The sequence below is a fragment of the Notothenia rossii genome (genome assembly GCF_949606895.1).
Source record: "Notothenia rossii genome assembly, chromosome: 4".
Taxonomy (NCBI): Eukaryota; Metazoa; Chordata; class Actinopteri; order Perciformes; family Nototheniidae; genus Notothenia; species Notothenia rossii.
Genome location: NC_136902.1, coordinates 25,053,648 through 25,079,625, shown reverse-complemented (window position 1 = coordinate 25,079,625; position 25,978 = coordinate 25,053,648). Strand labels below are relative to the sequence as shown.

Sequence of the window (25,978 nt, the reverse complement as noted above, 5' to 3'; positions counted from 1 at the left end):
ACATTTTCAAATGTTTGATTGTGTTTTGCTGTTATAAATCTTTTTTTTTTACTTGGTCTGAGGAACTATTCTAATTTTTTGAGATAGGATTTTTGAGTTTTCTTAAGCTGTATGCCATAATCAGCAATATTAAAATAATAAAAGGCTTGCAATATTTCAGTTCATTTGTAATGAATCCAGAATGTATGACATTTTTGTTTTTTTAATTGCATTACAGAAAATAAAGAATTTTATCACAATATTCTAATTTTCTGAGACAGTCCTGTAGAACCTACGACCCAGGTTTTTCATCTCCGACCTTGTCAGGTATTGAACAATCAATAAATAAAGAACACAGAATTATTAAATATAAAACACAGAATTTGTTTGATTATACTAAATGATTTACAAATAAACACCACTGCATATTTACAACTGTTACACATGCTGATGTAACGCAAATGTTTCCAACTTGGATCAAGAAAGTATATCTTATCTCTTTCGACTCCACTTCGAGCGATATAATTACTAACAAAGCACTTATATACTAATAAAGGACTGGCTTATCTAAAGCCAGTTGAGTAGCACTTGAAATGTTTTATCTCTATGAAACCTGATGTACTTATATGATTCTGTTTTATTCAAGTTTGTATCTTGTTGGTCGAACGCACTTATTGTAAGTCGCTTTGGATAAAAGCGTCAGCTAAATGCAATGTAATGTAATGTAAGATGATCGATGGCTACTGCCATATTTGCCTCTGAACCTTGACAAGTGCATGTTTCAGGCTTATCAATTAACAACAGGAGGGGTCACAGACATAAGACCAGCTGTTAAATAAAGCTCTTCTGACCTTAGCTGTCATGTGGGTATATATAATGCTGCCCATTATGGGCACAAGCAATTTTCACCCATTTATTAATTATATGTTTTAAATTTGAGTGTTTCCTATCCCCTAAACCTCCAGGGATGTACACAGTTTAATACTGGCAACTTCTTATTATGGGAAATACGAAAACGTCTTTTTAAAACTACAATTCCCAGTAGAGACGTGCCATAGAGCATGTTGCAAAACACACAATAGCCAGCATGTGTAGTTCTGGGGACGGAGTGGGGGAGGGGGGACGGGGTGGACCCGTTCAAATCCAGTTTTGGACAGTCTGCCGTGGTTCCATCCCATTTCAAAGTGCTGTTCGGCGCTCGGAGAGAATACTTACTTCCGGGTGTAAAATTCTCTAAAGCAACCTGATGGACTCCAACTTGTGTTCAAACAAATAAATAAACACAAGGATAATTATGTGTTATTGTTGAGTAAATAAGAGTGTGTGGTTTAGAAAAGAAATGAATACAAAATTAGAAGGAAAAAACGATCAAACAATACAGATTTCAGTATTCTGAGCCCCTACTCTCCCCATAACTGACGGCAACAAAAGTCCTACATTATTCAATTAAAATAAAGAAGTAAAAACAATAAGTGTGGCTTGATATTGAGTAAGAAAAAGGTTGATAAACGCTGTGAGAATGGATCTGCGGAGAGCATTTTGCCGCAATCCCAACTCCTCTATTACCAACGTTCAGGGAGCTCTATGCAAGTCAATGGGACGCCTCGCCCAGCCCGTTGAAAACTGACTTCCAAGGGGTACCCTGTACGTAATAGAGTGACGGGGAGGGGCCCTGACCATCCGTCAATATGTGACGGGTTGGGAGTGAGAACGAGTTGCAATATCACAAATGTTACATTTGTCTCAGTGGACTTCACAGTTTGTACAGAATATCAGTATGACAATACGACACCCTCTGTCCTTAGACCCTCACATCGTACAAGGAAAAACTTCCGGAGAAAACCCACAGTTTAAAGGGGAAAATGGGAGAAACCTCAGGGAGAGCAACAGAGGAGGGATCCCTCTCCCAGGACGGAAAGACGTGCAATAGATGCCGTGTGTAAATTGAAAAGATGATACATTTGCAACATAGGTAGTCCAAATGTTTCGATCCAGGGCTCGCGTTCCTGGACTCAGGACCACAGCAACAGGATCAGCCATGACTCCGGATCCCGGCGTATATAGACACCAAAAAGACATTTGGGGAAGCTGGGTTATTCGGAACATGAGAGTACACAGGTATAGACAGAGAGAAGGAAGAAGTAAGGTGTCCCCCAACAAACTAAGCATATAGCAGCAAAACTAGGGGCTGAATCTAATCAGCCCTAACTATAAGCTTTATCAACAAGGAAGGTCTTAAGCGCACTCTTAAAAATGGATAGGGTGTCTGCCGCCCGAACACAAACTGGAAGCTGATTCCACAAATGTGGAGCTTGATAAGAAAAGGCTCTGGCTCCCATTGTACTTTTAGAGACCCTAGGAACAACCAACATTCTTGGAACGCAATGCCCTAGTAGGACAGTAGGGTATAATGAGTTCTTTATTTAAGGTAAGATGGCGCCTGCCCATTAAGGCTTTGTAGGCGAGAAGAAGAATTTTAAATTCTATCCTGTGTTCTATAGGGAGCCAGTATAAGGCAGCCAGAACAGGAGTAATGTGGTCCCTTTTCCTAACTCTGGTTAGTACACGAGCTGCAGCATTTTGAATCAGCTGAAGCGACTTAACTGACTTCTTGGTACACCCTGATAATAAGGAGTTACAATAATCCAGCCTTGAAGTAACAAATGCATGGACTAGTTTCTCTGCATCTTTTTGAGGCAAGATATGCAATGTTACTTAGATGGAAGTAGGCGGTCCTTGAAATTGATTTTATGTGGGCGTTAAAGGATAAATCCTGATCAAATATAAAACCAAGGTTCCTTACAGTCTCACTGGAGGCCAAATGAATGCCATCCATAGTTAGTATATCTTTAGATAATTTGTTTCGTAGATTATTTGGGCCGAGTACAATAACTTCAGTTTTGGTCGGGTTTAACATAAAAAAGTTTAAGGTCATCCACGTTTTTATTTAGATGATTAATTTCATCAGGCTTGATTGATAAATATAGTTGAGTGTCATCCGCATAACAATGAAAATGTACAGAATGATTCCTTATAATATTGCCTAACGGAAGCATATATAATGTGAACAAAATAAGTCCGAGCGCTGAGCCCTGTGGCACTCCATGGCTAACTTTGGTTTGCATGGAAGATTAATCGTTGACACGTACAAACTGAGAGCGTTCAGATAGATAGGACCTAAACCAGCCTGAAGCAGTTCCCTGTATGCCTACTAAGTGCTCTAGTCTTTGCAATAAGATGTCATGGTCGATAGTATGAAATGCAGCACTGAGATCGAGCAAAACAAGAATAGAGACAAGTCCTTTGTCTGAGGCTATTAGAAGGTCATTTGTGACTTTAACCAGAGCTGTCTCTGTGCTATGTGTTCTAAAGCCAGACTGAAAATCTTCAAAGAAATCATTGTTTTTTAAGTAATCACACAACTGTTTTGCGACTGCTTTCTCAAGAATGTTTGAGAGAAATGGAAGATTAGAAATAGGTCTATAGTTGGCTAAAACCTCTGGATCGAGGTTGTGCTTTTTAAGAAGCGGTTTTATCACTGCTACTTTGAATGATTGTGGAACATAGCCTGATAATAAAGACATATTCATAATATTTAATAAAGAAGTGCTAATTAATGGAAAAACGTCCTTCAACAGCTTAGTAATGGTTCAAATTGCTAATAGATTTGAACTGCAGATATTGTAATGGAAACTTCTGAAGCAATGGAGACTCAGATGCCCCTTTCACACCAACGCGGTTCCAGGGCCGGTTCGGAGCTAGAGCCTGATATGCACCGTTTTTTCCTGTTCACACCGCAGTGGAGACTTCTCTTTTCCCCGAAAACCAGTTCTTACCAACCTTGAAAATATTGTCGGTCTAGAAGCAAGAACCGCATACATCACGCTTACGTCGGAGGGGGACGAGATTAACCTGAGTTAACAGTTTATGGTTAGTACGACAAATACAAGTTGTAACAAGCAGTAGCGCTAAGCCAAGTGACTAGAACGCAACCACGCACTATAAAAAAACCACACTTTATAAAGTCAGGCAACAATAACCAGGCTTAGTGTGATTCTGTTTATTTTTACTTTACTTTGACCATCCGTTCGCTGTTATTGATCATTGTGGAGAGCAGGCAGACGTTTTGTTTTGTATTATAGCAGCTATCGGATGGAATCAATACATGGGCTGCAAAGGTTGTCATGTATGACTATCACAAGTAGAATCATAATGAAAAATACACCGGTAAAATTTGCCTGTAGAAAACGGCTTATGTCACAATAGGATAGCAACAAGTAGTCAAGATAGTCAGTTTAGCTTCGGTTGCTATGCTAACATCACCCATTTTATACCAGAGACATTTTCATAACAGCGTTGTGATGCCAAACAGTGTCAAATCATACTAAAACACATTCACTTATGGGGAATTGGAGATATTTATCAACTGCTTGTGTGACAATCAGACAGTGAATACTTTACAGCGGCCGCTGCCATGAGTTAACGGGAGAATAAACTCTGGTGGACAAGCAGTACTGCAGCGGTCGGTAAATGCCGCTGAAACACATTAATAAACAATGAACCACGGCACTCTGGTATAAGGTTGGAGAAGTATTTATTTGATTTAATCTGGCTTCGTATGATTAAAAGTTAAAACACGATCATCGACCCGACGCAGTACACTATTGTTGTTATTGTGTGCGCCGTTGGGGAGAAAATCAGCGACGTAAACGGTGACGTCATGACGCAGCAGCGGCAGCAAGAGTCGAGCTCTGGGCAGTGTGAACAAAACGGGGGCTGAAAATAAAAAACGGTTCCGAACCAGAAGAGCGCAAGCACGGAGCTAGAATGGGAGCTGCGTTGGTGTGAAAGGGGCAAGAGAGACACGGGGAGAGCAGGAACTTTGATTGCAAACACTGATGGTTTATTTGGAGCTTCGGCTGGAGAATTCACAAGACATGTCGTGTGCCACGAGTTGACACAGCGGATGCCAAACCAATTCTGAAGATCTCTTCTGTAGTTCTAGGTTTTAACTAGTTCGGAGTGTAATAATCAACATTCCTCATCAGCGAGACTAAACAAATATGAACCCTGAATCTAACTAGAGCTGTCGTCCATAGAAAATAATGTGCACCAGGGAACCTACTTTCCTGATCAATAAGCAACCTCAGGTCAGCTTGTGCTCTGTCATAGCCTCAACAATGTGCCCAAGCTGCTCCTCCTTAAGAGAGATAGCAGCAATACCCAAGGCCGTAGACCTATGCCATGGGAAAAGAGACAGTGAAAGGAGAAAACGATGAACTGTGTCAAAGGTTGAATACCTAAGCAAATTATTCCCTAACAGATATCATTGTGCAAATAAAAAACAAGACCAAGAATATAGAGTCATGTTTTGCCAGACTGCGCTGAGACACAGCGTTGCTTTGAAGTTGATACTTACATCAGTATGCTAACAATATGTTAAAGTGATAATGTGAAGCAGGTACCATGTTTACCAGGTTTGACGTCTTACTTAACATTTTTTTTAAAGAACGAAACACAAAAAGCAATATACAGACCGTCATTGTAATATCTAGAGCCTAAAAAGTATTTCCATAACTTCTGCTCAAGGCAGTTCACTTGGTACAACATGATTTATAGTTAAGAAAATAGCCAGTAGATCTTGCATTTTACCGGCGTCCATATCCCACTTTCAGCCTTTCTGTCGTACAAAGCATGCCACAACCTGAGGCATCTGTTGAAACCACTTTGCAATTATGACACTGTGAATTTAGTTCCTTCCAAAAACAGAGAGTCGACATCCGAGTTTACTGTCGGCCTCCTTTTGAAGGTCATGCAATATACACAGCCGATGAGAATAAGCGCATTGAAACCCTACATCTGTTACAGCCTGAAACTCTTTCATGCCCAAAACCAGGTCAGTGCTAGTGACAGAACTAGCAACAACTGCACCACACCTGCTCTCTATGGCTCAACTCATCCAACCATCTATCAAACCATCATTATCTAGCCAAGGGCCCAAAACTTCCATTTACTGTACCTGGCCACATTATGATTTTCAAGGCACTCCCAGGCCAGATTGGAGATAAAATCCTTGACTCGGCTATCTCTTCATCACAACGGTGCGGTAAAGTGACTGCAATGCCGCTCCCGCTTCTCAAATGTTCCAACCCCTCTCATGCTCCATTGTCCCATCACTCGTGAAAAAGACCCTCAGAAATGTCGAATCTTTTACTTGGGCTAATGACTAGTACCCTTCTGTGAGTAGACAGTTATTTGGTTTCCTGCTAAGAACCATGGCCTCAGATTTAGAGGTGCAGATCAGCATCCAAGCCATTTGGCTGCGAACTGATCCAAAAAATGCACAGCCTGATGACACAATCAGTACCACATAATCTTCAAAAAGCCGCAATGCAATCCACAGCCCACAGAAGTGCAGCCCCCCTTCCCCCGCTGCTACAGATGGTTGCATGCTTCCCCCTCCTGGGGAGTTGTAAGTTCTCTAGAATCATTTTAGTGCCGACCGACAGTCCTTCTCTATTGCTTTTTTGGGCCTGCTGGTACCTTGCAACATATTCCAGAATGCCCCCTCCTTCAGTCAGATGACTTCCCTCTGTGTCCACCAGGATGGTCGAGGATTACTCTCCCTTGAGTTACTAAGACCTTGAGACCACGGCTCTCAACCGCAGCTTTGCAATAGAAGCTTTGAGCATCACCCATTTAGGTTCAAAGTCCCCGGCCATAAAAATAATTTAACTAATAAGTTACATTACAATATTACTGTCTCTGAAATGTAATGAGTTACACTACTTATATATTATTTTTGAGTTACTTTCACCAAAATAACCGCAAAAGAATGGCTAGGTATTTTAAATGGTAAAATGTAGCTTAGTTGAATACTCAATTATGATTGGTCAATTCAGAGCATGTGACACGTTGTTAGTACAGACCGCTGTCAAGGACTATAATGACCATTGCTAAGGAGGATCAAGAAAGAGAAAGGAAAAGAGGGTGGTGGACGTCACCCTCTTGGACGTCAGATAAATCACCAGAAGAAGGCAGAGAGGAAGTGAACACTAGCAGGAACACGGTATGGGCGCTGCAGTGTTTAAGGACTGGTTAGTGGCTCAGAAACTGTGAACAGACTTGGACAGTGCTGCTGTAAATTTGTTGTTGTTGTCGCAGTTGCAGCCGTTGGTGCGCCGTGGAACTGAGTTTTTTTTGTCTTAGCGAAATAAATACAATCATTCAATAAAATCATTTCAATTAATATTGGGAGTCGAGTCGTTAGTTTGTTTAGTATCTGGCCATGTAATAAGTGTGATAATGTGCAGCGACTTGGTCATTATGGGGAAAATAACACCCTTCAGGATGCTCAACGTCCTACCACATGTACTCTGGACCCTATCCCCTAAAACCTCCTTCAGATTATCGCTCCTGATATTCTACCGTTCCTCACCCATTTCATCAACACTTCTCTAACTTCTGGTCACTTTCCAAACAGTCTCAAGGAGGCAAGAGTAAACCCTCTCCTAAAGAAACCCACTCTTTAAACAACTCTCCTGTTATCTCCATCAGAACAACCTTCTGGATCCGCACCAGTCTGGTTTCAAGGCAGGTCACTCAACAGAAACTCCCCTCCTCGCTTTCTCTGAGGAACTGCACACGGCTAAAGCAGCCTCCCTCTCCTCTGTCATCATCCTTTTGGACCTGTCTGCTGCATTCGACACGGTGAATCTTCAGATCCTTCTTTGCACTCTCCAAGAATTTGGAGTTTCAGGCTCTACACTTTCCCTCCTGACCTCATACCTCAAAGACCGTACCTACAGGGTAACTTGGAGAGGGTCCGATTCCGACCCTTGTCAATTAACTACAGGGGTCCCTCAGGGCTCCGTTCTTGGTCCCCTCCTCTTCTCCTTGTACACAAACTCGCTCGGATCTGTCATTAGCCCGCATGGTTTTTCATACCACTGCTACGCTGACGACACCCAATTAATTCTGTCCTTTCCCCGCTCAGAGACCCAGGTCGTTGCATGCATCTCTGCTTGTCTAGCTGACATCTCTCCGTGGATGTCTGCTCACCACCTCAAGCTCAACCTTGACAAGACTGAACTGCTTTTCCTTCCGGGAAAATATTGTCCCACTCTTTACCTAACGATCAACATCGGCACCTCTATTGTTTCCCCGACTCAGACTGCAAGGAATCTGGGTGTGACCCTAGATAACAAACTGACTACTGCAACTCCCTCCTGGCTGGTCTACCCGTATGTGCCATCCGACCTCTGCAACTCGTCCAGAATGCAGCGGCTCGTCTTGTCTTCAACCTTCCAACATTTTCCAACACCACGCCGCTCCTCCGCTCACTTCACTGGCTTCCAGTAACTGCTAGAATCCACTTCAAGACACTGGTACTTGAATACCATGCTGCGAATGGATCTGGCCCTTCCTACATCCAGGACATGGTTAAACTGTACACCCCAGCACGCGCACTCCGCTCTGCATCGGCCAAACGGCTCGCTGCACCAGCACTGCGAGGGGGACCCAAGTTCCCATCAGCAAAACCAACTCGGTTTGCTATCCTGGCTCCAAAATGGTGGAATGAGCTCCACATTGAAATCAGGACAGCAGAAAGCTTACACATCTTCCGGCGCATACTGAAAACTCATCTCTTTCGACTCCACTTCGAGCGATAAAATCAATAACAAAGAATTGCTAACAAAGCACTTATATACTAATAAAGGACCGGCTTATCTAAAGCCAGTTGAGTAGCACTTGAAATTATTTGGCTCTATGAAACCTGATGTACTTATATGATTCTGTTTTCTTCTAGTTTGTATCATCTCGGTCGAATGCACTTATTGTAAGTCGCTTTGGATAAAAGCGTCAGCTAAATGCAATGTAATGTAATGTAATCGACCAGGCTTATAGAAAAATGTTTCTCTGGTGTCAGAATGCCTCGCGATGTTGGTGAATTCTTAAAAAACAAAAAACCACTTCCTTTCGGGTTAAAATGTGTTGTAACGTACGTTACTGAGAATTGTAACAGTTATTATATTACCCAAATTTCATTAGTAATGCATTACATTACTGCGTTACAGCAAAAAGTTATACATTACTGTAACTCCTTTACTTTTGTAATGCGTAAAACCCAACATTGCCGATGGTTGTGTTTTTTTATGGCCAACCCTTGACAATCACAAGTCCAATAACAAGGCACTGCTCGGGTTCAGATCAGGGAGGCCATTCCTCCTTATCACGCCCTTCCAATAATCTGTTGTGTCACACATGTGCGTTCAAGCCATTCAGCAAATTGAAGACCAAATACACAACAGTCAGAGTTTCCCAGGAGTAGGGTTCCAGCACTGAGGCTGTATGTAGGTTTGAGCCCAACCAGATCCAACCGGTAACGCCCCACCTACCCCAAAGGCTCTGACTCCATCTACCCCAGAGGTGAAGAGCCACATCTTCAAAGCAATCCTCCAACACGCGGGTATGGTCCGTCGAGACACTCGGCCTTCACTGCCACCCTGCTGACAGTGTTCCTTTCCCCATAGGTTCTTCCAGCGATGGTGGCACTGTGGTGTTTGGGCCTGGCAAGCCCGGCCACCAGGCGCTAGCTGATGGGCCTTGCTAAAGATGGGGACCCTATCTTCCTCCGGGCTGGGTAACTTTTATTCTTTTCTACCTACCATGATCCTTCACGGGAAGTTTTTCTTGAGCCATTCTTTGTCCAGCCCATAGCCTGACACCAATTTGCCATAGCAGACCCTACCTCGAACACAATGTTCCAGACAACACAGCCCCCAGGTTATAGGGACACACAAACCTACCCACCACAATAAGGGGATGGTTCCTGGAGAGGAACTAGCTGACGCAACCAGATGAATTGTTCTTAATGAGATTAAGTGTAAGAACTGAGGGGTGACTTAGGTGATTGAGTTGTGTGTAGACCCAGGGCCTTAAGATACATCAACAAAGGTCAACGGCCTATTTGAGGTGAAAATAATTATTTTCATGACATGCGAGCGGCTTAATATCCCATTCTTTGTGTGTTGCACTAAGTAAATTGACTGAGAGAGATAACGCAACATTATATTCAATCAATCAGGTACAGCCAACTAAAATGTTCAATGTAAAAAGCAAGTTTATCATTTTCACAGATGACATTGATCACACAAGTTTATCATAAGCAAATACACACAAATTAATTTAATTCAACCAAGTGTCTTTGGTTTATGCTAAATTACCACCTCCTCTTACAAGTCATCCCTGCATGATTGAGCATAAGACCACAAGGAATAAAATAGGAAAATGTTCAATGGCTATGCAGATTAGCATGATAATTGTTCAGGACTCGATTTGAATTCCTCTGAGCAGAAGCGCAGATCTCCTTTGTTCTAGTAAGTCAAATTAAATGAATCTTTATTCGTTATAAACGCCATTATATAAGTACAATGTGCAGTGAAATGGCACAAAACCATGGAACAGGATTGTTAAACCGAAATGACTTACAAATTGTATATCTTATTGATAACTTTACATTAAGACCAACAATTCTGTCTGATAAAAAGTGAAATGGTAAATGTACCAATTACTTGTAAATCACATTATTCTAAATAGTTTTCACAATCCATACTTATAATTGCAGTGTATTAGAAGGTGCATGAGGTTTATACGGCATTTCACATTAGTGTTTGATGCAAGCAGGCATATGCTTTATCTACACTGTGGATATTATTTTAAAATGTTGTTTCCTGGTATGGAGAGATGAAGTATGTTTTTATGCAGTGGTATTTTCTTAGTCTCTGTCAGTACGTCTTAATACTAAATACATTTTTCTGACCAAATATATTTGCTGATAATACATTTTTACTCTATTAAGAGACTGAGGAAAGAAACTCTCAGAAAATTGCAATTGTCATCCAACTTAGAAAATGAGCTAATCATTACTTAAAATTGCATCCTAATTTAAAGCTTACTATTTAAACTAAAATTGTAAATCTATTTGATTACTATAATTTGAAGAAACTTAAACCATACAAGGTACATTTCAGGTCTAGCAGTAGCTTGTTTAAGTGATGCCATCATGTGGTGAGATAAGAGAAAAATCAGAAAACAAACAATACAGTGTATATCTTTTATTGAATCCATTTAATTGATTAATTAACTTTTTATGTTATTTACAATTTAATGTCATGAAGCTGTTAAATAATATAACATAATGAGAATTAGCAGAAATAAAGCATTGTGTACAATATATTATTTTTGATCTATTGTAGTATTGATCTTTTCACTTTCTGAAAGTAAACACATACAAATATTTCTTAAATAGTTTTATTAATCCTTCAATGAGACATGCACAGTTTGGTATCTCTAAATATACCTTATCTTGGTGTCACAGGAGGGAATTCACCATCAAAGGCCAAACATAAAAGTCTACATAATCTTAAGAGAAAGCCTCTGTTTATGAAAGGGGAATATTGTATATCTGAAATGACCTCTTGTTTTAGCTCATTTCAAGGCTTGGGTTATCGACATAGCAATGCACACTAAAAAGCAAATAATGAGTTGAAGGCCACATCAGTTTTCTATCTTTAGAGACACATGCTATATATGCTGCTACTGGCTGATTGTTTTGGTATAATTCTGAATGAGTCCTTGGAAGTACTCATGTGTGTTTCTGTCAGATTGAAAAATCATGATGTAGCATTTCGGGATGAAGTACCACAAGAGAAAGGAGTAGAGACTGGACAGTATGGCCAGAGCGTTCAGTATTGGGATGTATTTTCCATGGTAAAGCACATATGTAGTAGCAAAGATAATCCATGTGAGGATCAGCAGGAGCAGACAGAAAGTGATTGCTTTGGCCTCGTTGTAATTTTTCGGGAGGTCTTTCCCCATGTAGGAGAAAATAAAGCAAAGGAAGCACAAAGACAAGAGGAACAACACAGGAGCAGCGGTGGCTTTGAGGTCAAGGTCACAACCAAGTATGATTTTGTCTGGGTACCAAACTGTTTCCTTGAAGGTGTTAGGAGGGGAACAAGTATAGCCAATAAGAAGTAAGAGTGCCTGAATACCAAATGCCACAGTGATGACCAGCCATTGTCCATGATACTTCATCCACCAACTGTGGAGTTTGGGGAACTTGGCGGCTATTTTGAAAATGAAAACAATTTGAAAAGAGCGCACAACGAAACAGGCGAGACAAACTGTGTAGAACAAGAGAAATGGTAAAAACCTCAGGATACAGAAGGAAGTTGTTGGCTCACCAAAGTAAAAGAACACACTTATACTACACAGACTAATGCAGACTAAAATGAGGAAGCACATTGGTCCCCCAGCAGATCTGACAACAGGTGTGTTGTAGTTGATGGCAAAGAGAACAGATACAGCGAGTGTGAAGCCCACCAAGGCCCAGGCCCCCACCATGATCAGTATAGCCCCGGTGTCTGTGAACGGGATGTACTCCACCCCCCGCAGGCTGCATGATGTACTTCCTGCTGCAGACCATTCTGTGTCCTTACAGTAGATGCACCTGTAGGCATCCTCTGTTTTACATGAAACAATTTGTTAATAAAGGTATGTTGAAATACGTATGTAATGTAAACAAGTCAGACAGCAGATGAAGTAGTGTTACAGTTCTTATCTTTCATAAACTGAACAAAAATATAAATGCAACACTTTTGTTTTTGCTCCCATTTTTCATGTGAAAACCCATTGAGCATGTTTGGGATGCTCTGGATCGGCGTATACGACAGCGTGTTCCAGTTTCTGCCAATATCCAGCAACTTCGCACAGCCATTGAAGAGGAGTGGACCAACATTCCACAGGCCACAATCAACAACCTGATCAACTCTATGCGAAGGAGATGGGTGACATGTTAGGGTTAGGGTTTAACCCTAGGGTTTTCGGACCCCCCCAGACCCCCCCAATAAAGCAAAACTGCACGTTTCAGAGTGGCCTTTTATTGTGGCCAGCCTAAGGCACACCTGTGCAATAATCATGCTGTCTAATCAGCATCTTGATATGCCACACCTGTGAGGTGGGATGGATTATCTCAGCAAAGGAGAAGTGCTCACTATCACAGATTTTTTCAGATTTGTGAACAATATTAGAGAGAAATGGTTATTTTGTGTACATAGAAAATGTTTTAGATCTTTGAGTTCATCTCATGAAAAATGGGAGCAAAACCAAAAGTGTTGTATTTATATTTTTGCTCAGTGTATTTATCTTAAAAGTAGTTCCAGTTTAATTATGTTCTACATTTACCTACATTGCAATGTATTGCATAATGAATCGACGCTTGTTCCCAATGCTGCTAAATAAAAAAATAAACATTGTGAACCATTTTCCAAATAATTGATTTCATAGCAGTCGTTCACTCAATAATTTATGCATTAATTGGCATATTCAGTCGTCACAGTGGAAATGGAAGCCAATATTTTACTTTGAAGCTTGAATAACAGTACTGCTTTAATTAATGGTCTTCATAATCATTTACCTGTGATGTTCATATAAGTTCCATTTGGACAGATTTCACAATCGAAGCAGCATTTTTTGTCATTTCCATCTTGCTTTTTTGCAAATCCAACAGGACATTCTAAAGAACACACGGAAGTAGGCACCTACAGAAGTATATTTAGCAACAAATAAAATATTAGTTGAGCAGAAATAATACTGAAGGTAAGCAATAAAGAGTAAAGCCGTTTTGTTGTTGAATTCATAAACAGGTTTTGATCAATTGAACCACCATATTAGACTTCACTGCAACGCAATGTGGTTTTATTCAGATTAATAAAAAACAACTTACCTCCACATTTGCATACCACTGAATGTTGCTATTGTTGATGAAGAAATGGACTGATGGGTAAAATGTATAAAAGCCAATCTCCTCTGCATCACCACTGTGGTTCCAGAAAACGACAGAATATGATCCGTATTGAGGGTCACCATTCTCATCAAACCGAATGCTCTCATTTAAAAGTGTAAAGTTGGACTTCTTCAGCTCTTCTAGAACCTGATGTGGGGACAAAAAGTTCAGATGACCATTACTTCTCTTTGTGGTGTTATTTAAATAGTATTTTATCAACATATGAAACCTTATCTGAAAGGCTAATCTTTAAGTTAAAGCAAGTAAAAAATTACTTTAGCAACATTTTCAAATGTTGTATTTGTATACTTACCATATGTGGGAAGACTGTAATATTGTCATTACATCTGCCAGATCCACATTGCAAGGCATTGTGTAAGGCATGAGCGATGGCATACACAGCAGTGTAAATAGGAAAATTAAAAGATGGGTCTGCAGCAACGACATCTTCTGCGCTCAGACTGCTGCGGTTGAAAAACTGATTACAATGTATATTTTGTGATGCATTTTCACAATAAGTGTGTCTTCTGGAAGAATAGATAAAATCATTGACACCAGGTACTTTCACTGCTTGTTCTGAAATCCCAATTACAGTTCCAATATTTCTGATTCCTTTTATCTTTGGGAGATTCTTGTTTAAGGACCATTCCTCATCTGCGATCCACACTTTGTTGGTGACATTCAGTTGTATTGCCGACTCAATGAGAGCCTCAGCAGTAATTTTTTGAGCAAAAACAATAATGATGTTTATCTTCTGTGCCTCTATCTGTTTAAATGTTTGGGAGTGGTCTGTATATTGATTTACACCTTTGTTGTATGCTAGGCAGATTTCAGTATCCTTAATCTTCTTCATGAATAACGCTAGGCCATCATTGCCATAATCATCATCATTGTTGAGAAAAGCAACCCAGCGCCAGTTGAAGTGCTTCAAAATGTTCACAATCCCATCTATGGTATCTTTATTGGGATGCACCGTTCGTAGAAAAGATGGAAAAACTGCTTTTTTTGAAAAGACAGATACAGTAGCTGAATAACTGACCTGAAAAACATTTGAAGTGACATATTAACATGAAATCCCATTTCACAATTATAAGATGAATTGAAATGTAAAAAAAAAACAATAATAATTGTAAAAAAAAGTTTGTAATTTTAAACATGAATTCAAAAGTTTACCATAGGAATGAGATCCTTCATAAAGAGTGGGGCTACACTGAGGACCTGGGTGCTTCTATAAGGACCGACCACTCCCAATATTCTGGAAAGATTGTTATGTGGTTCATCCCATGGTTGGACCAAGTTATTGACTGAGAGGAGTTTCATAACATCTGGAAAACTCTGTGTAGAGGAGCAGTGATCAAATATCTCATAGCCAAGAGATACGTTTGGTAAAAGGTTGGTAGAGTTATTGATTTCATCTACAGCGAATCTCATCACCTGAAACCTCCGATAACTTGGGAGTAGGAAGGGATGACTGTGAACAAGTACAACAAGAAATTAGCTTCAGAACCTCCTATTTGCAACATTTGTGGCTCCATGCTTCAAACATAACATTGTCATTGTTATATCCCCTTTAAAGATATGAATAGGTTTAATGTAACATGGACTAAGTAACATCATACTGGAACTATATATAATATCGCAATTACCTGGATTGGATTAATGTTTTAGCTACTAGCTTTATCTATTGAACTAAAGTTTAATGTTATATTCTTTAATGTATATTATTAAAATGTGGTTCATCAGGCATCTTTATTAGTTTTAAATTCTGAAGAAGACAACTTAAATGTATATTAAGACTCACCTGGAGCAATCCATGGCTTCTGGTCTGTCATGATAAACAGGGTCACTCTGATGAATATCAAAAAGTCCACCAAACAAAAAATCTCCTTCCAGCTGAAACTCTGAGGCCGTGCATTGAGCCAAGGCATGTAAAATCGTTCCCAGGAAACACAGAGAAACTAGAAAATGTTTCATTGTTGTAGTTTTTACCAATGTGATGTGAAAATGTATGGGATGTGCCTGTTCCTTTTAGTAAATCATTTGATACTGGTGAGGGTTTTCAGCAACAGGAATCGTTTTCATGCTTGTGGGAAATGCTTACCTACAGTACAGTATATACAGTGGGAGGGAGATTCACAAATCATCATGCAAAAATAATTTAAAGTGTTGCTGCCCAGAGTTAATGTGAGAAATACACAAATGTTTTAACAATCACCATGAGTAAGACATTGTAATGCCCTAAACATAAATCTGAAAAAGTACTTCAACAATGTCAATTCCCCTCTTGAACCAAAATGAAATATCTCAGAAAGTTTATATTTTGGGGACATCTTCCGTTCCATTCTTTTCTCCGCACCAATCAATGGTTTAAAATAATGTTTTACAGCAAAAAACAAAATCCAAACAATTTTCTCTGGATACCTAAAATAGACCACCTTTCTTTGTTGAAGTTCCAAATAGCTTCAACTTGCAGTTATCCTTGTTTTGAAAAAACAAGACCAAAATTCTACAGTCATTCTAGCTGTTTTTGAGGCTGTACTGACATACTGGGTAACATGTGTACCATGGAGGGGAACTCTTAGTTAGTTCTCGCTACAAGTGAGGTATTCATTATGCAAATATTTAGTCATAAACAAACATATTTGATAAATTAGCATTTTATAGGAAAGATCATTAGAGTCATTAGGTGGCTTTTCACACCAAGTACTTTGCCGTACTTAGTGCCGGCACTTAGTTCCCTGGCACTTAGTTCCCTGGCACTTAGTACCCCAGGGCACTAAGTAAGTACCAATCACGTTCACACCGGAGTACTTTTCCCTGAGGGAAGATTACGCAAATGAGCCGCTGACGTCACTTCGTCTTCTTCTGCTTTGGGTTTACTGGCAGGCCGCAAACAACTTCACGGCGTATACGGCCACCCGAAGTCTCCGGCCGGAAGTCCCCGGCCGGAAGTCCCCAGAGTTGGGGACTGGCTTCAGTAGAACGCCGACACCTCCTCATCTCCACCGCTCCCATGTTTTTTTGTGTGCTGCCATAAGTTATTCTCTCTCCGTTGGTGCGTGGGGCTAATGCTAATGCTATTAATGCTAATGCCAGCAAATAAAATGGCGGCTTCGAAAAACTTTTCAGAGTTTTACGGGGCGTGGTTTGCAATTCGCCTAGCCAATTGAAATTGGTACCACTTCTCTAGCAGGCACTAAAAATGGGGGTAAAAGTTCCCGGCACTAAGTAGGCCTATTCTTTTTGGTGTGAACGCGACATAAGGGGTACTAACGGAACTAAACCGGAAAAGTACGGGGAAAAGTACTCCGGTGTGAACGCGCCTATTGGGATTCATCCCACGGTGTGCCATGGGTACTCAACTTTCATGGTACTCCTTTAAATACATTTGATATTTCAGTCGATATTTGAGTGTCATAGAAAACAACTGGTCATTGGTCAGCTCAATGCTGGAATCGCTGAAGCCTAAATGTTTTGTCTATAACTTCTGGTCCCTTTCCCTGGTCGACAATGTTCCACAGAGGGCAAACCCGTTTCCGTCTCTCCCTGCCTTTTTAATAGGAAACAACTGTTGTATCATCATTTCCGAATCACATCAAAAACAGCTCTGCACTGATGTGGTGGAAAGAATGGTGCCGCCCGACTAGGCAGTAGCAACTTTGACCTTGTTTACCGTTGACCTTTTGAGACGTAATAAATCAGATGACACTGTATGCAAGTAGGGGACATATCCATAGAAATTAAACTATCAAGCTGCTTCCTCCACAGGGCTATGCCCCCAATCTCTTGGAAAGCAAAGTGCAAATTGAGTATCATCTGAATGCAGTTTTGTTCCATAACATAAAATACACTGGTCAATATCCAAAGCTTCTATATGTCTTACAGACAGCAATTGCTTACAAGCGATGCTAATTTACCAGTCGACCTACAAAATGATGTAATCACCACACCACTCAATTGGCTTGTGGCCAATGACACCGTTGATTATGATGGCCTTGCTGCCTATCGAGAGCATGTGATTGTTTCAGATAATGCTTTTATGTAATTGTTTACACTAATTTCCAAGCCTTTACTTTTCTGTAATTCAGTATATCAAATATGACATTGTTGAGAGGTCATATCTGTCTGTTTTACACTCTTTGACCAACATTTGTGTGCAAATGAGGCCTTCAGAAATGAACCCTTTTGAGAAACCATTGGATGAAAAGCCTCATGAAGCTTTATCTGGCCATCACTGTGAAAAAAATATTTTTATGACACATGAGGGCTTTATATCCCATACTATGAATGTTGCACCAAGGTAATTGATTAAAAGAGATTACACAACATTATGCATAATCATGTACAGCAAACTTAATAGATGTTGTTTTTAAAAATAAAGTGTTTCACCTATTTCTAAATCCATATACATATTTACTAATGGTATCACATTTTAAACTTCATCAAGTTTTTATCTGGGAATGTTGCACTAGCATTGTTCAACACATGGACTTCTTCCACCGTCCAAAGGCTGTAACTGCATACATGATGTTCAGAAAGTGTTTTTCCTTCATACGTCAATGTTAAAACACCTAAAACTCCTTCCGATCTTTAACCAACAAGATATTGCTGGCTCAGTAAATGTTTTTAAATCAAACAGGACTTTAGAATAATGTCATTCGTTAGAACGATCTCACCATGTACAGTTGTAGACGTTGGTAGCTCACACATGGTTAAACACAAGCAAATACACACACATTCATTTAACCCAACCCAGTATATTTGGTTTATGCTGAATGACCACGTCCTGTTACAAATGATCCCTGCATGATTTAATACCACAGAGGCCATTTGAATTAGGAAAATGTTCCATGGCTATGCAGATTAACATGATAAATGTTCAGGCCCTCACCAGAATTTGAATTATTCCTGGCAGAAGTACATATCTCATTGTTCTGCTGAGTCAAATCAACCTAATATTTTAAAAACTCCATTATATAAGTACAATGTGTAGTGAAATGCTATAATAACTTGGGCAAAGTGTTATGATCCGTATTAGTTTTCCCTGTTTTACTTTGTCCCGTCAAGATCTGTCTTTGGTTTACTGTTTTAGTTCGAAAAGTTTTCACCCCCCCGTCTTGTCTGTTGCTTCCTTTCTCTGTGTTGGCTCCTGCTTGATTACCCGATTGTGTTCACCTTGTTTTCTCCTCCCTACTCACCTGTGTCTTGTTCGTGTAATTACTCTTGTGTGCATTTACAGTAGTTTCTGTTTTTTTCTGTCAGTCTTTGTGAGATCCTTGTCGTTGTTGAATGTGTTCACTGGGGAGAGAGTTCAGCTCTGTATGTTTAAGTCATAGCCTTGAAATAAAGGTATTTTCAGTTAAACCTCGTATCTGTTCCTGCATTTGGGTCCTGCCTGCTTCGCTCACCCGACACAAAGATTGTTCAACGGAAATGACTTGAAATGTATCTTATTGATAACTCTACATTAAGACCAATCATTCTGTCTAATAAAAAGTTATGGTTTATTTTCCAGAAATAATTTAAAACTTATAAAAGTAAAACAATTACAGTATTGACATACCTTAGCCATACAGTAAGGCACATTTCAGGTCTAGCAGTAGCTTGTATAAGTGAAGCCATCATGTGGTAAGATTATTGAAAAACCAGAAAACACACATTCCATTGTATATCCTTTTATTGAATTCACTTCATGATTAATTCACTTTTAACCATTTAATATCATGGAGATATTTAATAATACAATAAAGATGAGCACATAAAAAGCATTGTGTACATTATATTTTTCAGTTGCATGTGTCATCCCTTTCTCCTGTTTAAATACATTTTGACTTGGTAATGTTCATGTTGAGGAGTTGAGTATTTCAGAAGTTCAGTACATTTTACATGTGAATAGTGTGGATGATTAAATACTTTCAAAGCCAGAAAGTTCTTGCATTGAGGACATACAACGCTGACTTTTATAACTTTGTGTATTTGCTAGTTTTACTAAATAGTAAGCTGGATAACTTGAAAGCAGACCACTGCACTTATTATCTATCTTTCAAGAAATAAAAACCAAAGCTGTTATAGTGTTTATGATCTGAACTTCTCCGCTAGTAAACAAACAAAAATATTTTCCAATAATATTGTATTAATCCTTCAATGAGACATGTAAAGTTTTGCATCTATAAATATACCTTAGTGTCATAGGAGGGCAGAATTCACCATCAAAGGCATCATCCAAATACAAAAGGTCTACATAATCTTTAGCAAAAGCCTCTGTTTATGAATGGGGAATGTTGTAGCTTAAAAAGTACTTCAAGTACTCCAAAAAGTATGTAAATATCTGAAGGCCATATCAGTTGTCTGTTGGTAGAGACACATCTTTACTGGAAGCTACTACTGGTTGATTGTTTTGGTATAATTCTGAATAAGTCCTTGGAAGTACTCATGTGTGTTTCTGTGGGATTGAAAAATCATGATGTAGCATTTCGGGATGAAGTACCACAAGAGAAAGGAGTAGAGACTGGACAGTATGGCCAGAGCGTTTAGTATTGGGATGTACTTTCCATGGTAAAGCACATATGTAGTAGCAAAGGTGATCCATGTGAGGATCAGCAGGAGCAGACAGAAGGTTATTGCTTTGGCCTCGTTGTAATTTTTCGGGAGGTCTTTCCCCATGTAGGAGAAAATAAAGCAAAGGAAGCACAAAGACAATAGGAAAAGCACAGGAGCAGCGGTGGCTTTGAGGTCAAGGTCACAACCAAGTATTATTTTGTCTGGGTACCAAACTGTTTCCTTGAAGGTGCCAGGAGGGGAACAAGTATAGCCAATAAGAAGTATTAGTACCTGAATACCAAATGCCACAGTGATGACCAGCCATTGTCCATGATACTTCATCCACCAACTGTGGAGTTTGGGGAACTTGGCGGCTATTTTGAAGATGAAAACTATTTGAAAAGAGCGCACAACGAAACAGGCGAGACAAACTGTGTAGAACAAGAGAAATGGTAAAAACCTCAGGATACAGAAGGAAGTTGTTGGTTCACCAAAGTAAAAGAACACACTTATACTGCACAGACTGAGGCAGACTAAAATGAGGAAGCACATTGGTCCCCCAGCAGATCTGACAACAGGTGTGTTGTAGTTGATGGCAAAGAGAACAGATACAGCGAGTGTGAAGCCCACCAAGGCCCAGGCCCCCACCATGATCAGTATAGCCCCGGTGTCTGTGAACGGGATGTACTCCACCGACCGCAGGTTGCATGATGTACTTCCTGCTGCAGACCATTCTGTGTCCTTACAGTCGATGCACCTGTAGGGATTCCCTATTTCATGAGAGAAACACAAATTGTAAATCTTAACTATTTTGGGGGGCTTTTTTGTTGATATTTTTGTGATAATATTCAGTTTTGAGTGCACACATTTAATAAGGCCAAATAAAAAAACGTGTTCTTTTTGGTCAGAAATGTAAAGGTGGAAAATGCAACTGTGAAAAAGTTATTGGTAACTTAAAATAAAAGACAATAGAGGTGGTGTTGTTACATTTTCATATCAATCCCTTATACTTCATGTTTTCTCAAGATGTTTTGGAGTAATAATAATTCACCTGTAATGTTGACATATGTTCCACTCTGGCACATCACACAATTGAAGCAGCATTTGTGCATTCCATCTTGATTTTTGGAATATCCTACAAGACATTCTTGGGAACATTCCGAAGTTGGCATCTGTGCAAGATAATCATTTAACAAAAATGTATTTAGCGGGAAATTAATTTAATTGAAGAGAACATTGTCAGGGACGGCGTCAAACAAGGAAAGTGCGAGTCCCATTGCATAACTATTCACAACATTTCTCAACTGGCTTTGTTTAATGTGAACATCTTATTTTAGACATTTGCTGAACCACATACTTTTTATTTTCTTGATAATCTATTTTGCCACTGTTATTGACAAACTAGTGTGCTTTGCATACACACATCCCTGTGCAGAAAAGGTAAAAGCAAAGCAGAATATTTGAATGATCAAACCCTCACTGCATTATTCCACACATGATTTGGTAAAAATAACCACTTACTTCTCCGTCTGTGTACCACTGAATTTTGTTTTCGTCGATGTAGTAATAGATTGATGGCTGAAATTTGTAATAGCCGATCACCTCTGCTTCACCACTGTCATTCCAGAAAACTATAGAATAGGATCCAAACCTGGGTTCAATATTCTCATCAAACTGGATACTTTGATTTAAAAGTGTAAAGTTTGATTGCTTCAGCTCGGCAAGCACCTGGAGTGGGTAAACAACATTCATATGACCATCTCTTTATTTGATTTCAGATTTGTAAAATGCCATTTTGTTAACCTCTTTTTTCTCTTTCTCTATCTCTAAAATGTCTCGCCTGATATAATTTGTCAGACATTGTTAACATCTTTAATTTTCCTTTAAGGATGTGCAGTTATAAATGCTATGTGATGACAAAAGACATATTTGGTCAATAGTTTGAGTTATGACATTATTTACTACAGGTTAAAGCCATCAAACACAAATATCAATTATTTGTATACTTACAGTATAAGGGTACAATGTAATATTGCTATTACATCTGCCTGATCCACATTGCAAAGCATTGTGTAAGGCATGAGCGATGGCATAAACAGCAGAATAAACGGGAAAATTATAAGATGGGTCCACGGAAAGGATTGTTTCTGCACTCGGGCTGCTGCAGTTGCAAGCCTGATTACAGAACTGTTTTTTTTCAGAATTTTCACAATGAGTCTGGCTTCCGGAAAAATTTATAAAATCGCTAAAACCAGGTATTGTCACTACTGGCTGAGACACTCCAATTACAGTTCCAATATTTTTGATTCCTTTCATCTTGTGGAGCTTTGTGCTTAAGGACCAGGTGTCCCCTGCTATCCACACTCTATTGGTGACATCCAGTCGTACTGCCGACTCGATGAGAGCTTCAGCCGTCATTTTTGGAGCAAAAACAATAATAACGTTTATCTTCTGTACCTCTATCTCTTTGAATATTTTGGTGTCATTTGTATCGACATTGAGACCTTTGTTGTATGCCAGGCAGATTTCAGTATCCTTTATCCTCTTATAGAACAATTCTAAGCCATCAATGCCATACGCGTCATCACTGTTAAGAAAAGCAACCCAGCGCCAGTTGAAGTGATTCACAATGTTAAAAATCAAATCTATGACTTCTTTATTGGAATGCACTGTTCGCAGGAAAGAGGGGAATTTCGCTTTCTCTGCAAAGGCAGAGGATGCAGCTCCATAACTGACCTGACAAAGGAAGTATGGAGTAATTATCATCCTTTTCAGTAACCATTAATTTGACATAAATGTAACATTTAAAAATGACTGATTGTTATAACTGCTTGAACAAAATAGTTGACAAACTTACCATAGGAATGAGATTCGTCATGAAGAGTGGGGCTACAGTCAGGGTGTTAGTGCTTGAAAAGGGGCCGACCACTGCTATCACTTTGGACAGATTATCATGTGGTTCACCCCAAGGTTGGACCGAGCCATTTACTGAGAGGAGTTGCAAAATTCCTGGAAAATTGTGTAAATCTGAGCAGTGGTCAAATATCTCATATCCGAGAGATACGTTTGGCAGGAGTTTGGTAGAGTTGTTAATTTGCTCCACAGAGAATCTCATCACCTGAAACCTCCGATAACTTGGGAGAGTGAAGGGTTTGCTGTACAGAGAATAGACACATCAAATCATCATGATCAGTCTTCAGACGTTGACACAGACACACATGCTACAAAAAGAATCTCATGGATACAGGATGTAATGTAACATGTCATTGTGTAAAGAAACTGAGATAATAAAGCATTACATGGATTAAGTGAGGGTCAAAATGTGCAACAAGCTGTTGCTCTAGCATTTGATGTACAGTTCTTAATATTCAAAAAGGTTATGATCTGTTACATTTGGAGATTGTCATTAGTTTCAACTTGAGTGAGTTGAAGTTATCAACAGAGATTTCTTAAAATACTCACCTGGAGCATTCGACGGCTTCTGGTCTGTCATGATAAAAAGGGTCATCATCGAAATGAATATCAAAAAGTCCACCCAACAAATAATCTCCTTCCAGCTGAAATTCAGAGTCTGGGGCACTGCATTGAGCCAAGTCATGTAGAATCGTTCCCAGGAGACACAGAGAAACTAGAAATGGTTTCATTGTTTTAAATACTGTCTACCAATTTGATGTGAACTCTAATGGCATTAGCATCTGCCATTGAATAAGCAATGCTATGCTTGTAACATCAATCCCCAAGTCTTAATGTGCATAACCTAGGTGATGCATAACATCAGGTGTTACATTTCCTGTAAAAGGTTGGAGGAGAATACACAAATCAGTATGCAAAAAGCCTTTCGGCTGCACAGGCTCTCTTTGATGGCGACACAAAATGTACCAATATTTAAAGCAATAACCTGTATTATGTCTATTATGAATACATCTGGAACATTTGTGATAAGTCCTACTTTAGCCAAGATGCCAAATGTACATACTATATGCAGTGCCACTAAAAACTTTGTGAACCCTTCATCATTTTCTGTATTTTTGCACAAATACATGTATTACCTATATTAGTTCAGATATGTATTCAATCCTAAACCTAGATAAAGGGGACCCAGTTCAACAAATAATACAGAAAGTTACTTTAAATGTATTCATTTTGAAGGAGTTTAGTTTAGTTGTCCCTGCCTGCTGGTCTTACCAGAGTCTACGGTGCCGACTGTACAAACGCGCTACAATGGCCCAAAACACATTAGAAGAAAAGCGATGCACTTTCAAAAACAAAGCAAATATAAAAACACAAATGTGCCAAGACACATATGCAACAACTTTAACAACTTCAAAAACTTCAACAATTTGACGAAACATGCGTAGGGTTTACTAAAAGCACTACACAAACGAAACGCTGCAAATACAAAACCCTGCAAGAAGCTACAAAAATGACACATTAAAGTCATGCACACACCTGGGGCTTGTGTGAGCGCTTGTTGGCGTTTCCTCTCCTTCTGTTTAAGTACTGGAGGACATGGAATTACACATAAATATGTGAAAGTCAAGCAAGGTTTGACATATACTGTCAATAGTTAATACAGTGAAATAGTGTGAAGTAGCATTGATCATAGAGCAGACAATTGGTAGATTAGTCAAAATGCTTAAAGCTGTAATTACTGTCAAAGTGAAAGTCTATTAGAAGGGTTTTATATTGAATGACATTTTTGCTATAGAGATGATCTGTGGACGACAGGGATGAGGTAAAGGAGGTTGTAAGATCACACACGGTCACAAGCAAATAAAAAATGTATTCATAAATTCAACCCGGTAATGTTGGTTTATGCTCAAATGCTACATCCTCTTACAAATAAGATATAGATGACTTGAGATTTGACCACAAAGCTTATTTGCAATAACTCTGTGGGTGACAACGACAGATGGCCAGGCCAAAGTTTGAATTCAGGTAACCTCCTGATAGGGAGGCAATCCTGCTTGGTAGGAAACGCCGGGCACCCATCTGCCAGACAGAGAGGTGAAAAAGTGATGTAATGCTTTTTTTATGGAAGCCATGTGAGGTGAGTATACTGATAAACAATACGTTTTGATGAATAGCAGTCATTGCTGTAAAATGTTTGCACTTCCAAGAGTTCACCTTCAGCAGCGTGACAGTACAATAACATTTAATCAGTTTGTGTTAAGGAGTTTTACTTTCTACTTTTCTACTGTTTTTTTTTGTCTTAATCTCAACTTTTACATTTTTCAACTCCACTGTCAATAGTAACTATCAGATTTGAAAACTTGACTAAAACCACAACTAAAAAGGAAACAGTCTAAAACAGATAACTACATATCCGACCTGTAATATCATTAAGATATAAAACATGTAGCCTTTTTCTGCTAAAACAATTGGGATCCGAAGCTAATAACAAGAACATTCAAGTATTTTGGAATCAAAGAATCTGTGGAATCAAAGAGATAAATTAGCTTACTGCATCTTCAAGATAGTTTCTAAGTTACCCTGACTGTCCGGGTGGCATCAACACGTTAAATCTCTATGTGATTCGAAATAAAGTTACCAAAACACAACAACATTATTTTGTGTTTGCAGTTTGAGTAAACCCGTACTTCAGTAGAC

At 39.4% G+C, this 25,978-nt stretch overlaps 1 protein-coding gene across 1 annotated transcript; it reads right to left on the bottom strand.

Moving 5' to 3' along the window:
- Window positions 1–9,661: 9,661 nt before the first annotated feature.
- Window positions 9,662–24,012, bottom strand: LOC307034745 (taste receptor type 1 member 1-like; the record flags this gene model as incomplete). Its single annotated transcript, XM_079673627.1, has 11 exons — window positions 9,662–12,506; window positions 13,460–13,583; window positions 13,769–13,975; window positions 14,142–14,867; window positions 15,002–15,299; window positions 15,630–15,729; window positions 20,668–20,799; window positions 20,884–21,125; window positions 22,392–23,104; window positions 23,226–23,523; window positions 23,831–24,012. The coding sequence occupies 11 exons, from the start codon at window positions 24,010–24,012 to the stop codon at window positions 11,578–11,580; spliced, it is 3,951 nt and encodes a 1,316-aa protein (XP_079529753.1). The 3' UTR covers window positions 9,662–11,577.
- Window positions 24,013–25,978: the final 1,966 nt, after the last annotated feature.